The sequence below is a fragment of the Cherax quadricarinatus genome, chromosome 10 (genome assembly GCF_038502225.1).
Source record: "Cherax quadricarinatus isolate ZL_2023a chromosome 10, ASM3850222v1, whole genome shotgun sequence".
Lineage (NCBI taxonomy): Eukaryota > Metazoa > Arthropoda > Malacostraca > Decapoda > Parastacidae > Cherax > Cherax quadricarinatus.
The window spans coordinates 26,972,719-26,989,917 of NC_091301.1; the positions used below are offsets into that span (position 1 = coordinate 26,972,719).

General features: G+C 39.1%; 1 protein-coding gene across 6 annotated transcripts in view; it reads left to right on the forward strand.

Moving 5' to 3' along the window:
- Nucleotides 1-17,199, forward strand: part of LOC128688003 (transcriptional repressor CTCF) — a 250,016-nt gene that overhangs the window by 175,008 nt on the left and 57,809 nt on the right. For all 6 annotated transcript variants that reach the window (XM_070083728.1, XM_070083727.1, XM_070083729.1 and 3 more), the window contains exons 13-14: nt 10,334-10,432; nt 16,220-16,367. In XM_070083728.1, coding sequence (XP_069939829.1) covers nt 10,334-10,432; nt 16,220-16,367 — 247 coding nt within the window. The remainder of the gene's footprint in view (nt 1-10,333; nt 10,433-16,219; nt 16,368-17,199) is intronic.

A 17,199-nucleotide genomic window follows, 5' to 3' on the forward strand; every position in this document is an offset into this window, starting at 1 on the left:
AGTACCTTTATTGAAGGCTGTTGTTGATGACGGGGAGGAGGAGAGAGGGAAGAGAGGTTATTGTTTGGAAGGGGAAATCCCCTCCATAAGGACTCTAGGTCACTTCAGGAGTCACTTACCTAGCTCAACCCTTAAACAGTCCAAACGTATGTACACCTACCATCCGACTTACGACCGAGTTTGGTTCTGAGAAACCGGTCGTAAGTCGAAATGGACCTAAGTCGAACTTTACTACTGAATATCAACATCACATTTTTGTAATGACTATTTTATTGTTTTATTTTGGTATTTCATGTTTTACTTTACTTTTTATGCTGTTAGTACTGTATTTTATACTGTAAGGTTTAGATAGACACTGTGTACAACACAAATAGTTGTTTATTTCCCAGAAATTTGGCATAAAAAACACGGTCGTAAGTTTAGTGGTCGTATGCCAAGCAGGTTGTTAGTCGGATGGTAGATGTATATGTTCACCTGCGCAGCGCCCCGAATATTTTGAGAAAAAAATCTTTTTTTTTTTTTTTTTTTTTATAGAAAAAGAGCATGTGGTACCCAGGTGTCCCCAATTTTTTTCATATGGTGCACACTGAGTGTGCACACCAATTCTCTTATGTCTAGGCGACTCAGGCCTATCGTGCCAATGTTGAATGAATGACAAATAAAACGTATATATACGTTTGGGGCACTACGCGAGAGAACGTATATATACGTTTGGACCGTTTAAGGGTTAAATTTAGATTTACATGCAGAAAAGAATGCCAAATTAATGTAAAGCATTAATAAAATGTATAAATGAGCATTTAACATCACACTTACCTTTTATTGAAGACCTGTTGGTGTATGGTAGAGGGAGGGGAGGCGAGTTTATTGTTGGAGAATATGACACTAATATCAACTCTACGGCTTATTTATCTATCACAATTCAACTAATATGACATAATAAACAATATTAATAACATAGAAACATAGAATATACACCTACCATCCCACTTACGACCTGCTCGACTTACGACCACTCGACTTACGACCGTGTTTTTTATGCCAAATTTCTGGGAAATAAACAACTGTTTGTGTTGTACACAGTGTTTATCCTAAACCTTACAGTATAAAATACAGTACTAACAACATAAAAAGTAAAGTAAAACATGAAATACCAAAATAAAACAATAAAATAAAGTCATTACAAAAATGTTTTGTTGATATTCAGTAGTAAAGTTCGACTTACGACCATTTCGACTTACGACTGGTTTCTCGGAACCGAACTCGGTTTTAAGTCGGATGGTAGGTGTACTCTAGAATGAGTAAAATAAGTCATTATGTATGTCACAGGTGTTGTGTTGTTGTTGGGTTTATAAGGGCCACTGAGAGTAAGCCGTCCATAACGGTCGTGATGCAGCAGCTGAGGCGGCGATGTTTTCTGTAGCCCTATATAACTCCAACAACATTGGAGGAGTTGGTAGAATTGCTGAATCACTGAAGAAGGCACCCTCTACCACCATCACTACCACCCTCTACCACCATCACTACTACCCTCTACCACCATCACTACTACCCTCTACCACCATCACTACCACCCTCTACCACCATCACTACCACCTTCTACCACTATCACAACTGCTAGCACCCTCTACCACCATTGCTACCACCCTCTACCATATCACAACTGCTAGCACCCTCTACCACCATCACTACCACCCTCTACCACCATCACTACTATTCTCTACCACTATCACAACTGCTACCACTCCACTACCACCACCTTCGTATTTTTCTAAAAACTTTTTCTTAAATTATATGTGTTTTTCACATTCTTTACCAAAGGGCTGGCACTAGAAGCTTTCTCTGGAGCCATGGTGACTTATTTAGCAGTTGCAAGCACTAAAACGAATGGAATATTATGAAATGTATCATATAAACTTGTGGGATCATCCTCACTGATAAACAATGGCACACTGGCTGGGAATGGAGTGTGAGGCGGCTCAGGGCTGTGTGTACGTGTCCTAGACGAATGACTATTTGCGAGTCAAATGACGATTCGTGAGTCAATGTTTTGACGAAAATAACGCTACGATTTTCAAAAATTACGACTATCGAGTCTTACGATTATCGAGGGACCACTGTATATGCTTCTAAACTGTTGTATTCTGAGCACTTCTGCAAAAACAGTGATCATATGTGAGTGAGGTGAAAGTGTTGAATGATGATGAAAGTATTTTCTTTTTGGGGATTTTCTTACTTTTTGGGTCACCCTGCCTCGGTGGGAGACGGCCGACTTGTTAAAAAAAAAAAAAAAGAAAAAAAAAAATTCTGTAGTGCACTTTTATCAGAGAAATGTAACATAATATCATGTGAAACTGATGTGTTGACAATATTTTTCAAGGCTGGACTTTCTGTAAGCTTATGTGTAATTCATTATTGTGATTTAGTGTATTTTTTTTAACATGTCGGTTATTTTCTACTGAGGCAGGGTGATCCAAAAAGTAAGAAAAACCCATATAGAAAGAAAGAAAAACTTGCATCACCATTCAACACTTCCACCATCACTCATACATAATCACTGTCTTTTCAGAGGCTCTCAGGTACGGCAGCTTAGACATCCTTCCAAACTGCCAATATCCTAAACCCCTCCTTTAAAATGCAGGCATTGTACTTCCCATTTCCAGGACTCATGTTCAGCAAACCGGTGTTCCTGAATCCCTGCACAAAATGTTACCCTGCTCACACTCCAACAGCTTGTCAGGTCCCAAAAACCATTTGTCTTCATTCACTCCTATCAAACACACTCAAGCACTCTTGCTGGAAGTCCTAGCCCCTCGCCCACAAAACCTCCTTTACCGCCTCCCTCATGAATATGAAGTACATATTAGTATAATATTGGCCAAAAATAATATTAAAGTCTAGATTTCACATAATTATTTGAATGTGTGTTTATATTAATTTTTTTTAACACTCCAGCCATCTCCCACCTAGGTAGGGTGATCTGACAAAGTAGAAAATATTTTCACTCGCTCATTTGGTCACTGCCTTGCCATCTCTTCTGAATCTCAGAATTTAAAGTGTCACAATTGAATATGTGCAGGAAAAAAAAAGTTGTCTTGCATTCTGCTTGTGGGAGGACGTGTAGGAGGAAGTGATGGTGACACCACATATTGGAGTAAGCCTTCTTTGTTGAGCAGGCATGCCCAACACTCACGTAATGCAGCATCGACAGAATATCTGTTACAGTTTGTGTGGTAGTAAAGCTTTTATCTAATGTTTTATTTTTCATGTTACAATCAAATACTTGTAAATACAGTGGAACCTCAAAAATCGAACGTATCACATATCGAACGTTTCGAAAATAGGACCATTTTTACGGACAAACTGTGTCCCTATTATCGACCGCGCCCCTATTTTCGGACCGCCGGGTACGGGACCTGTCTGCTGCTCGCTCTGTCCGCTCTGTTCCCGATCATAATGACACCAAAAGTATGAGATTTGATGGAAAACTTACGGAATTATGCTCTCACAAAGTTAGCGGTCTCGACGATGTTTACGCATCGGCGATTTTGCCCACTTTGAGCCCTATTTTCGGCCAATTCCAGTGTACTAGTCGACAAAAATCATAGCTATTTCGCTAGAACTCTGTTTTTTTCTATCTAATGAGTACAAGAAACCACCCATTTACCGATTTCAACTATCCAATAAAGTGGTCAGAATTTAGCAATTTTTTGCCAACTTCACACAAATTTCAAAAGATGCAAATTTCGAGATAGGGTCCAGAATAAACAAGAAAGACATTCCTGGCACTAAAATAACATTTCCTCTGTTCATTAGTCACATCCCCATGCCCCTCTTACATTTCTTTTGTTTTCCACTTTGAATTTTTAGTCTCACAAAAAGTAGAAGATTTATTGTTATGCAGACTACTGTATTAATGTAGAAATGGTATAAATAATACCAGCGCACTTGTGAAAGAATATTAGATTCACCAGTTGACGTGTATTGGACGCGTGGCATGATTTGTTTACGTTTCAACTTTGGCAAAAATTGAACATTTCTGCTACTTGGAGCTCAATTTCAAGGTACTTTTCATTATGAAACCAATCAAAATCATCTCAATTTCTGTAATATGTCTTCCATTCTATAAAATAAGACCAGGAAAACTAAAATACAACCATAAATACCATATGAAAATACAGTGCAAAGTCGCTGTTTTAAACCAAAAACACAGTCAAAGTTTTTTTTTCTCATTATGCACTGTGTGCTGCAGGATTTTTTTTATACTGCGCACACCAACCACATAGACCCATTCTTTCATATGTAGGCCTACCAGCTTTCTCTTGCTAGATTTGAGGGTGCTAGAATTTATGCGTATGTGTACGTCAAAAACCCTGGCACGTAAGCCGTACTAGTACGGCCGAAACCCCGAAAGGGTTAAGATTTCCCTAACATGGGACACAATATTGTCATTGTAGATGTTGCCAGCACGGCCTGCAACAGCTGTGTCATGGTGATGTTCATCCATAAATGTATGCATATAAGAAAGCAGGAACACTGCAGCAGGCCTGTTGGCCCATGCTAGGCAGGTCCTTCACAAACCATCCCACAAACAGAATTGTATTTGCCCAATCCAGTTTTCAGTACTTCCCAAGAAATAAGTTTTGATAATTCTGTTCACTCGTGCACAAGTCCCACTCAAAGCAAGTCATGTGTGTGGGGAAGTACCCTGGCTGGTATGTGGAGAAGTACCCTGGCTGGTGTGTGGGGAAGTACCCTGGCTGGTGTGTGGGGAAGTACCCTGGCTGGTGTGTGGAGAAGTACCCTGGCTGGTATGTGGGGAAGTCCCCTGCCTGGTGTGTGGGGAAGTATCCTGGCTGGTATGTGGGGAAGTCCCCTGGCTGGTGTGTGGGGAAGTCCCCTGGCTGGTGTGTGGGGAAGTCCCCTGGCTGGTGTGTGGGGAAGTACCCTGGCTGGTGTGTGGGGAAGTACCCTGACTGGTGTGTGGGGAAGTACCCTGGCTGGTGTGTGGGGAAGTATGCTGGCTGGTGTGTGGGAAAGTACCCTGGCTGGTATGTGGGGAAGTACCCTGGCTGGTATGTGGGGAAGTATGCTGGCTGGTGTGTGGGGAAGTACCCTGGCTGGTATATGGGGAAATACCCTGGTTGGTGTGTGGAGAAGTACCCTGGCTGGTATGTGTGGAAATACCCTGGCTGGTGTGTGGGGAAGTACCCTGGCTGGTATATTGGGAAGTACCCTGGTTGGTGTGTGGGGAAGTACCCTAGCTGGTATGTGTGGAAATACCCTGGCTGGTGTGTGGGGAAGTACCCTGGCTGGTGTACCACCATCACTACCACCCTCTACCACCACCACTTTCGTATCTTTCTACAAACTTTTTCTTGAATTCTATCGTGTTTCTCACCTTTACCAAAGGGCTGGCACTAGAAGCTTTCTTTGGGCCCATGGTGGCTTATTTAGCAGTTACAAGCACTAAAAAAAATGTAATAATAAAAAATGTATCTCATGTACACTTGGAATCATCTTCACTGTCTGTTAAACAGTGGCACACTGGCTGTACATGGAGTGTCGGGCCGCTCATGGCGTGCGGACACGTTCAGGATCAATGAATAACTGAGTTCAGTGTCGTTAACTGAGCCATTATTTTGATGCAAAAACGTTACCTAATCCGATTATTACTTAATCTGATGACGTCTTAATCCAGGGGTCCACTGTATTTCTTATGGGGAAAATTAATTCAGATTAAGTCAGATTCGGTAAAATTAATTCGGATTTCGTCACATTCGAGTTTAGTCACTCTCTGGAATGGATTAATTATGAAAACCGAGGGTCCACTGTATATAAAATATGAAACGACTTTAACCCTTTGACTGTCGCGGCCGTATATATACGTTTTACGAGGTGCCGTGTTTGACGTATATATACTCATAAATTCTAGCGGCTTCAAATCAAGCAGGAGAAAGCTGGTAGGCCCACATGTGAGAGAATGGGTCTGTGTGGTCAGTGTGCACCATATAAAAAAAATCCTGGAGCACGCAGTGCATAATGAGAAAAAAAAAACTCCGACCGTTTTTTTTTTTAATTAAAATGCCGACTTTGTGGTCTATTTTCGTATAGTATTTATGGTTGTATTCTCGTTTTCTTGGTCTCATTTGATAGAATGGAAAACATATTACAGAAATAGAGGTGTTTTTGATTGATTTTACTATAAAAGAACCTAGAAATGGAGTTCAAAGTAGGGGAAATGTTTGATTTTTGCCAATGTTCAAAAGTAAACAAATGATGCCATTATCCAATAAATGTCCAACTAGCCATTCTAATATGCAGTCATGAATGGGTTGATGTTGTTTATACAGTTATTACAGCATTGAAGTAGTCTGCATAATAGTAAGTCTAATATTTTTTGTTTGAATAAAAATTCAAAATAGAAAGCAAGAGTAATATCAGAGGGGCGTGGAGACATGACTGATGAGCAAAGAAAATGTTATTTTAGAGCCAGGAATGTCTGCATTGTTCATTCTGGACCTTATTTTGAAATTGTCATATTTTTTAGTTTTCGTGAAATTGGCCAAATTGCAAATTTCTGACCACATTATTAGGTAGTTGAAATCAGTAAATGGGCAGTTTCTTGTACTCAATCGATAGAAAAAATGAAGTTCTAAAGAAATAGCTATGAGTTTGGGTGACTGGAACAATGGAATTAGCCGAAAATAGGGCTCAAAGTGGGTGAAATCGCCGATTTGTAAACAGCGCCGAGGTCGCTAACTTCGCGAGAGCATAATTCTGTCAGTTTTCCATCAAATTTCGTTTTTTTTGGTGTCATTACAATCGGGAAAAGATTCTCTATCATTTCATAAGAAATTTTTTTTTTTTTTTTTTTAAATTTTGCGACACCAGGAGACACCTCAGGATTGGGGGTTGCGACAGTCAAAGGGTTAAAACACTTGAAATTTTGGAAAGTTTCCAAACATAATGGAGAGATGCGGAGCTCACGGAGAATGTAAACAAAGCAGGTGGGGTGCAGTGACTGTATGAAAAAGTCAGATGGGGGGAGTTATATAGTAAATTTTGGTCATACTAATTTGAAATGTCCGTATTAGTGGAACGCCCTAAGGTGAAACGCCGTAAAGCAGGGCCCTACTGTATTGAGATTGTGAAATTGTACCATAATATATGAACCTACAGAATTGTACTATTTTCATCTACTTTTGATTAAACTATTAAATGAATCTTACACAGACAGATAATTATTACAGACACTTGCAAATACTTACGTTCAATTTAGGCTTTAACCCTTTCAGGGTGCAGACCCCCCCAATCTGTAACATGTCCACAGGGTCCAAGAATTTGAAAAGAAAATTGGTTTTTCTTATGAAATAGTAGAGAATTTTTTCTGAAGGTAATAAAACAAAAATACGAAATTTGACAAAATTATGCTCTTGCGAATTTTGCTGCATCAGCGATATTGACGCATCGGCAATTTTGCCCACTTTGACTCCCATTTTAGGCCAATTACATTATTCCAGTTGACCAAATTCTTAGCTATTTTGCTAGTATCACTTCTATTTTATTGATTGAGCACATGAAATCACCCAATCAATTATTTTAACTACCCAATAAAGTGATCAGAATTTGGTAATTTGGCCAATTTTGCACAAAGTTTGAAATATTCCAATTTCAAAATAGGGTCCAGAATAAACAGTGCAGGCATTCCTGGCACTAAAATAACATTTCTTCTGTTTATTAGTTACATTTCCAGGCTTTACAAATGAATTCCATTTTGATATTCACATGTTGGATTTTTATTCACACCAAAAAATAGAAGATTTACTGCTATGCAGTATTGTAATAATTGTATAACTAATATCAGCACATTTGTGAACGCACATTAGACCCACCAGTATTGGATGCATGACGTCATTTGTTTACTCTTGAACATCGGCAAAAATCGAACATTTCCGCTACTTTGAGCTCAGTTTCAAGCTATTTTTAGTACTAAAATCAATCAAAATCATCTCTCTTTCTGTAATATATCTTCCATTCTATCAAATGAGGCCAAGAAACCGCGAATACAACCGTAAAACACCACATAGTCGCTGTTTAATCCAAAAACACAGTCACAGTTTTTTTCTCATTATGCACTGTGCTGCAGGATTTGTTTTATATGGTGCATAGTTCCTTTGTATAAAGGCAAAGGGGATAAAAGAGAGTGCAAAAACTATAGGGGGATAAGTCTGCTGAGTATACCTGGTAAAGTGTATGGTAGAGTTATTATTGAAAGAATTAAGAGTAAGACGGAGAATAGGATAGCAGATGAACAAGGAGGCTTTAGGAAAGGTAGGGGGTGTGTGGACCAGGTGTTTACAGTGAAACATGTAAGTGAACAGTATTTAGATAAGGCTAAAGAGGTCTTTGTGGCATTTATGGATTTGGAAAAGGCGTATGACAGGGTGGATAGGGGGGCAATGTGGCAGATGTTGCAAGTGTATGGTGTAGGAGGTAGGTTACTGAAAGCAGTGAAGAGTTTTTACGAGGATAGTGAGGCTCAAGTTAGAGTATGTAGGAAAGAGGGAAATTATTTCCCAGTAAAAGTAGGCCTTAGACAAGGATGTGTGATGTCACCGTGGTTGTTTAATATATTTATAGATGGGGTTGTAAGAGAAGTAAATGCGAGGGTCTTGACAAGAGGCGTGGAGTTAAAAGATAAAGAATCACACACAAAGTGGGAGTTGTCACAGCTGCTCTTTGCTGATGACACTGTGCTCTTGGGAGATTCTGAAGAGAAGTTGCAGAGATTGGTGGATGAATTTGGTAGGGTGTGCAAAAGAAGAAAATTAAAGGTGAATACAGGAAAGAGTAAGGTTATGAGGATAACAAAAAGATTAGGTGATGAAAGATTGAATATCAGATTGGAGGGAGAGAGTATGGAGGAGGTGAATGTATTCAGATATTTGGGAGTGGACGTGTCAGCGGATGGGTCTATGAAAGATGAGGTGAATCATAGAATTGATGAGGGAAAAAGAGTGAGTGGTGCACTTAGGAGTCTGTGGAGACAAAGAACTTTGTCCTTGGAGGCAAAGAGGGGAATGTATGAGAGTATAGTTTTACCAACGCTCTTATATGGGTGTGAAGCATGGGTGATGAATGTTGCAGCGAGGAGAAGGCTGGAGGCAGTGGAGATGTCATGTCTGAGGGCAATGTGTGGTGTGAATATAATGCAGAGAATTCGTAGTTTGGAAGTTAGGAGGAGGTGCGGGATTACCAAAACTGTTGTCCAGAGGGCTGAGGAAGGGTTGTTGAGGTGGTTCGGACATGTAGAGAGAATGGAGCGAAACAGAATAACTTCAAGAGTGTATCAGTCTGTAGTGGAAGGAAGGCGGGGTAGGGGTCGGCCTAGGAAAGGTTGGAGAGAGGGGGTAAAGGAGGTTTTGTGTGCGAGGGGCTTGGACTTCCAGCAGGTATGCATGAGCGTGTTTGATAGGAGTGAATGGAGACAAATGGTTTTTAATACTTGACGTGCTGTTGGAGTGTGAGCAAAGTAACATTTATGAAGGGGTTCAGGGAAACCGGCAGGCCGGACTTGAGTCCTGGAGATGGGAAGTACGGTGCCTGCACTCTGAAGGAGGGGTGTTAATGTTGCAGTTTAAAAACTGTAGTGTAAAGCACCCTTCTGGCAAGACAGTGATGGAGTGAATGATGGTGAAAGTTTTTCTTTTTCGGGCCACCCTGCCTTGGTGGGAATCGGCCAGTGTGATAATAAAATAAAAAATAAAACTTAACACATAGATGCAGTCTTTCATATCTAGGCCCAGATTTACCTCTCGCAAGTTATCTGAGTGAGCCGAGCTCATGGCATAGAACTACAGCTTTGACCCTGGCTTCAAAGCTGTAGAACTATGGGACGGACCCTCAAAAGGTTAAAAGCGAGGAGATATTACTGTTGTTGAGATGTGCAGGCACAGGTTTTGTGAAGAAATCTTTCTAGTACATTATCTTTTGAACACTTGTTTCAGTTTATCACTGTAGCCTTTTCTTTTTGTTGGTGATATTAAAAAATCATTATCTTTTTTTTATTTAATCTTGAATGAACTTTCTGTAGTTATTATTTAAACTTTTTTCATTGGTATATTCTGCCTCTCTGCATATTTTTTTTTTTTTTTTTTTTTTAGGTTTCAGATCTATTTTGTAACTCATCTTCAGACTCATTTATTGCTAACAGTTTTATACTCTAAATTGCAATTTAAGTATTATAGGCTTCTTTACTCTCCCATTGTGCACTCCCAGACTTGATCATGTCCTTCCAAAGCATCAATGTCCCCTTTTTTTTTTTCATCAGGTTGAGATGTATACTGGTGATGTTGATGATGATGAGATTATGGCTGTAGAGGGACAGGATGGAAACCAGTATGTTGTTCTAGAGGTTATACAGCTTCAGGTAAGTGTGCACAATATTGTAAGTGATGCAAATGGCATTCTTTTCTGAAAGTTGACAAGGATGCATGAAAAGAATGTAGTAATGTAAGAAATGCACATTAGGGTCTCAAGAAGATTAGTTTTGTGCCACTGACCAGCAATGCCAGTAGGCTAGATAATCTACTAGTCTGATATAGAAGTTACCATCCCAGTTTGTTATGGATCAGGGAAACAAAAAGATGTATACTGTTTTTTCTTGCTACTTAGTCATAATTAATTCTACTGATTCTACTGTCGGTAGATTTAGAATGAGCTAAGATTTTTAGATGTGAGTTCAGTACAAAGGATACCAGGTAACCTTGAATACCCAATTTGAAGAAATTTGGAGATGGTGGGATGTTAGGATGTTATGGAATTCACTGTAAGGCATATGAACAACATGTAAGTCATGGTGTTTAAGTAAAGCTACAAGGGAAAGTATTGGCATCAAAAACTGAACTTCCTTAAAATATGACGAAATTTACATATTTTTTTTTCCTTGAAACACCAGCCATATCCCACTAAGGCAGGGTGACCTAAAAAGAAAAATGAAAGTTGTTCTTTTTACATTTAGTAATTAGATTCTTAAGATTTTAGGTATTTCTTGCTACTTCTAACACTTAGGTCACACTACACATGCATGTGCAAGCATATGTACACACTACACTCCTCTGGGTTTTCTTTTATTTTCTTACTAGTTCTTAAGAACATAAAAAAGAAGGAACACTGCAACAGGCCTACTGACCCATGCAGAGCAGGTACATCCCCCCCCCCTCAGATTAGCCCAATGACCCACCCAGTCTGGTCACCTCCACTCAAGGAAGGAGCACGGCACCAGACCCAGCAGCACAAGCTAGTCAGGTCCAACTCACACCCACTCACGTATTTATCTAACCTATTTTTAAAACTACACAACGTTTTAGCCTCAGTAACTGTACTCGGGAGTTTGTTCCACTCAGCCACAACTCTATTACCAAACCAGTGCTTTCCTATATCCTTCCTGAATCTGAATTTTTCCAACTTGAAACCATTGCTGCGAGTCCTGTCTTGGATGAAAATTTTCAGCACACTATTTACATCCCCTTTATTTATTCCTGTTTTCCATTTATACATCTTGATCATATCCCCCCTAATTCTACGCCTTTCAAGAGAGTGCAGATTCAGGGCCCTTAGTCTATCCTCATAGGGAAGATTTCTGATACATGGGATCATCTTTGTCATCCTCCTCTGTACGCTTTCCAGAGCATTTATATCCATTCTGTAATACAGTGACCAGAACTGAGCAGCATAGTCTAAATGAAGCCTAACCAAGGATATATAGAGGTGAAGAACAACCTAAGGACTTCTATTATTTATACTTCTAGATATGAAGCCAAGAATTCTGTTAGCTTTATTGCGAACACTAATGCACTGTTGTCTTGGTTTTAGAGTACTGCTAACCAGAACTCCTAAATCCTTTTTGCAATCATTAGTACGTATTAAGATCTGCATTATTTAGTTTATATGTGGCATGGTTATTTACCTGTCCAACATTTAGAACTTTGCATTTGTCAATATTAAACTGCATCTGCCACTTCTCCGACCATTGCATCAGTCTATTCAAATCATCCTGGAGTGCTCTAGTGTCCTCATTAGAATAAATTGGACGGCCTATTTTGATGTCATCGGCAAATTTGCTTATGTCGCTATTTATTCCCTCATCTATGTCGTTTATGTAAATTGTGAACAACAACGGGCCCAACATTGACCCCTGAGGAACACCGCTTGTGATGTGCCCCCATTCTGATTTCTCCCCATTTATGCAAACTCTCTGCTGCCTATTTGTCAGCCATGCCTCTACCCAGGAAAAAATTTCTCCTCCTATTACGTGTGCCCTAAGTTTCCTCAATAGCCTCTTATATGGAACTCTATCGAAAGCCTTACTGAGGTCCATATACACAATATCATATTCATTGCCATGATCTACCTCCTCAAACACCTTAGTGAAAAAAGTTAGTAAATTCATAAGACAGGAACGCCCCTTTGTAAAACCGTGTTGAGATTCATTAATCAGTCTGTGCCTATCAAGATGGCTACGAATTGCTTCGGCAGTTATTGATTCCATAAACTTTCCCACTTTGGAGGTAAGGCTTATTGGTCTAGAGTTCGAAGCCACGGACCTGTCACCTGCCTTGTAAATAGGTATTACATTTGCCATTTTCCACTTATCAGGCACTATGCCAGGTATGCTAAGTTCCTCTTTACATTCCTTTAACACCCTTGCAAACAATTCATCAGGACCTGGGGATTTGTTAGGTTTTAGTTTCTCTTATTTGTCTGAGGACCATGTCACTAGTTACTGCAGTCGTACATAGTTTATTATCATCCTGTTCTACATAATCTATTATTTCAGGAATATCGCTAGTATTTTCCTGGGTGAAAACTGAGAGGAAGTAGGTATTGAGAATTTCACACATATCCTTATCACTGTCAGTGATCTAACCAGAGTTACTCTTAAGTGGGCCAATCTTGTCCCTAATCTTACTTCTGTATACCTGAAAGAACCCTTTTGGGTTAGTCTTTGAATCTCTTGCAACCCTAGCCTCATAATCCCTTTTTTCTTTTCTTATTCCGTTCTTTATTTCTCTCTTTAATTGAATACAGTGGACCCCCGGTTAACAAACTTTTTTCATTCCTGTAGTATGTTCAGGTGCCAGTACTAACCGAATTTTTTCCCATAAGGAATATTGTGAAGTAGATTAGTCCATTTCAGACCCCCAAACATACACGTACAAACGCACTTACATAAATACACTTACATAATTGGTCGCATTTGGAGGTGATCGTTAAGCGGGGGTCCACTGTATATTGATTTCTTAACTGCCCATCCCCTCTTTTGATATGCCTATATATGCCTCTCTTTTGACCAGTGAGATGTTTTAATGTATTGTTCATCCATTTGGGATCATTTTTGTTAGATCTGATTTCCCTACTCGGAACAAAAGTTGTCTGGGCAGCTAGAACTATACTCTGAAAAATGTCATATTGGCAACCGAGATCACTTACCTGACCCATAGTCAGGACATCCCAATTTAGCCCACCCAGGTAATTTTTCAGTCCCATGAAGTCGGCCAAGTGAAAATCTGGGACAGAGATTTGATTGCAGTTATCTGGGTAATTCCATGATATATTGAAACTAGGTCATTTGTGATCACTTTTCCCAAGCTCATCATTAACCTCAAGATTATTAATTAGTGAATCTTTGTTGGCAAGAACCAAGTCAAACAGATTGTTTCCTCTAGTTGGTTCTGTCACAACCTGTTCTAAAAAGCAATCCTGAACCGTATCAAGAAAGTCACTAGACTCAAGATTTTCTGTCATATTGTTCCAATCAATTTGTCTAAAGTTAAAATCTCCCATTATCACAACATTTTCATGTCTAGATGCCTTATGAATTTCGTCCCATAACAGCTTACTGCACTCCCTATCAAGGTTTGGGGGCCTGTAAATCACACCCAAAATTTGTCACGTCCCTCGAGAAACTGTAGCCAAACAGATTCTGTGTTTGATGTTTCTAATCTTATATAATGTCTAAGACAACAATTTAAATTTTCTCTGACATACTTCACCACTCCACCACCCTTCCTGTTGACCCTATCAGTGTGGAATAGTTTATAACCCTGTATGTTGCATTCAGAAGGCATTTCTCTATCTTTCAGGTTGAACCAGGTCTCTGTTATACCAATAATATCTATATTACCTAAACTTGCAAGTAATCTTAGCTCATCTATCTTATTTCTTAGACTCTTACTACACCTACCATCTGACTTACGACCTGCTCGACTTACGACCACTCGACTTACGACCGTGTTTTTTATGCCAAATTTCTGGGAAATAAACAACTATTTTTGTTGTACACAGTGTTTATCCTAAACCTTACAGTATAAAATACAGTACTAACAGCATAAAAAGTAAAGTAAAACATGAAATACCAAAATAAAACAATAAAATAAAGTCATTACAAAAGTGTTTTGTTGATATTCAGTAGTAAAGTTCGACTTACGACCGGTTTCTCGGAACCGAACTCAGTCGTAAGTCGGATGGTAGGTGTATTTGTATAGTAAACCTTAAGGGAGCTAGTCACTCGTTGCCCTCTACTATCTCTCTTTGTTTGTTGATCAATTGATTTGCCATTACTAGCAACTTTATTTTGAATATTGTCTTTTAAACATAACCCTGAGGTATCCCAGTAATTGCTGTTTTTAACCGTAATGCTGCAGCCTGATTGTTTCCCCCAAACACCCATACCTCTATAATCTATCAGTTTAAATTCCTAGACAAGTCATCAGTTACCTTCTCAACCGAATTGGCTAATGCAACCACTCCATCCCCAGAGAGATGAACCCCATCCCTTGCATACATATCACGTTTGCCAAAGAATAGGTTATCAATGAATGGGATTGCAAGTCCCTTGCAGTATGTCTAGCCAGCAATTTATTCCAATTGCCCTAGACATCCATTCATTGCCCACTCCCTTTCTAGGCAAGATGCTACATATGACTGGGATCCCTCCCTTAGACCTAACTACTTCTATGGCTGACCTGTACTTATCCAGCAGCTCCTCTCTCCTGCCCTTCCAAATGTCATTACCCCCAGCACTAAGACAGATAATGGGCTTGTTCCCATTACCTGCCATAATATTATCCAACCTGCTGACTATGTCTCCATAGGGAAGTGAAAGAGAATTCTTCCTCTGTAAGCCATGCGTGTCGTAGAGGTGACTAAAATGCTGGGAGCAAGGGGCCAGTAACCCCGTCTCCTATGCACATTACTAAAGTTAAAAAGAGAAACTTGTTTTTCTTTTTGGGCCACCCTGCTTCGGTGGGATACGGCTTGTTTGTTGAAAGAAGAAGAAAGAAATTAGATTCTAACTGTCATCAGAAAAATTTCAACACTCATTCACCAGCATATACACAAGTCATTCTCTTACTAAATGAAGAAAATACATAAAAAAACCATAATCAAAGACACTATTTCCATTTTGCTTAAATAAACAACTGATTGGTGGTGGCCATAGCAACTGAATTTTATCTTCATATTACTCCACTAGTGAGTTATCTTCTTTATAATCCAGCAAAATAGAATGATGCACATTTTTCTAATGTTTGCAATTAACATTTCTAACAGTATAGAATTCTGTATGTTTTAGTTTTTAGAAGAAATGTGTGTGCTAGGTTTGGCTGTGTAAACTTTGAACTGTGGTTGGAGGAGGAATGTAAGGAATGTAAGGTAGGGAGGAGAGTGAGTCACACTAAAATCTCGAAGGTACAAGACCACATTTTATGCCTTAACAACTTCCTAGAATTTTATTTTTTTCTTACATTTTATATGAAAACAGTTAATGCATTTTTCATGATCATAGTGGTGGCTTCCAAGGCCACCACTAGTTTCCATTTTTTTTTGAATATAGATAGTGAAGTGTATGTTTATATTAGTTTAATAACATTAAGAGCTATAAGCCTTGTGTATGTGCTTTTGCATGGTAAATCACATAATTATTTATGAGTGTTCATCTATATGTACTCATCCAACGTAGTTGTTGAGGTTGAGTCTTAGCGTCTGGCCCTGCCTCTCAGTTTGCTGCTTGCTAACACACTGAATGATGGTGATTGTGTGTTAGTTAATGTGAAGACTGTCATACCCTCATTAAAGGATTTTTTTTCCTTTGATGACTATATATTATTGCATTTTTAAGTATGTGTAAGATGAATTAATATATAAAAAATTTCAGGATGGTGAGGGCCATGTCATGATGTCTGACGGCATCCCTGTAACTGATGGCACTCTTGATGGCACGGGAGTTGGTGGTGTTTTGGGGTCTTCACCTCTAATGGTCCCAGAAACAATAACTGGAGATACAATTACTGGTGATACTATAGGCAAGTATTTATTTGTGCTTACACTACAGAGAGAGAGAGAGGTTAAGGTTTATAAACTAAAAGAGGAGGCAGTTAGGGTAAGATATAAACAACTATTGTAGGATAGATGGGCTAGTGAGAGTATAGGCAATGGGGTTGAAGATGTAATGGGTAGGTTTAACCTTTTCAGGGTCGAGAGGCCCTCTCCTAAACTTGTTCCTCAGGGTCAAAACTTTTTCGGAAAAAAAAAAAAAAAAAATTTTTTTTCTTATGAAATGATAGAGAATCTTTTCCCTATCATAATGACACCAAAAGTATGAAATTTGATGGAAAACTTATGGAATTATGCTCTCACGAAGTTAGCGGTCTCGACGATTCGTAAACATCGGCGATTTCACCAACTTTGAGCCCTATGTTCAGCCAATTCCTGTATACTAGTCAACAAAAATCATATTTATTTCGCTAGAACTCCATTTTTTCTATCAAACGAGTACAAGAAACCACCCATTTACCAATTTCAACTATCCAGTAAAGTGGTTAGAAATTGGCAATTTTGCCAATTTCACACAAATTTCAGATGCCAATTTCCAAATAGGGTCCAGAATAAACAAGACAGACATTCCTGGCACTAAAATAACAAGTTCTCTGTTTGTTAGTCACGTCCCCAGGCCCCTCTTATATTTCTTTTGCTTTCCACTTTGAATTTTTATTCTTACAAAAAATAAAAGATTTACTGTCATGCAGACTACTGCATTAGTGTAGAAATGGTATAAATAATATCAGCGCACTTGTGAAAGCATATTAGACTCACCAGTTGACGTGTATTGGACGCTTGGCATGATTTGTTTACTTT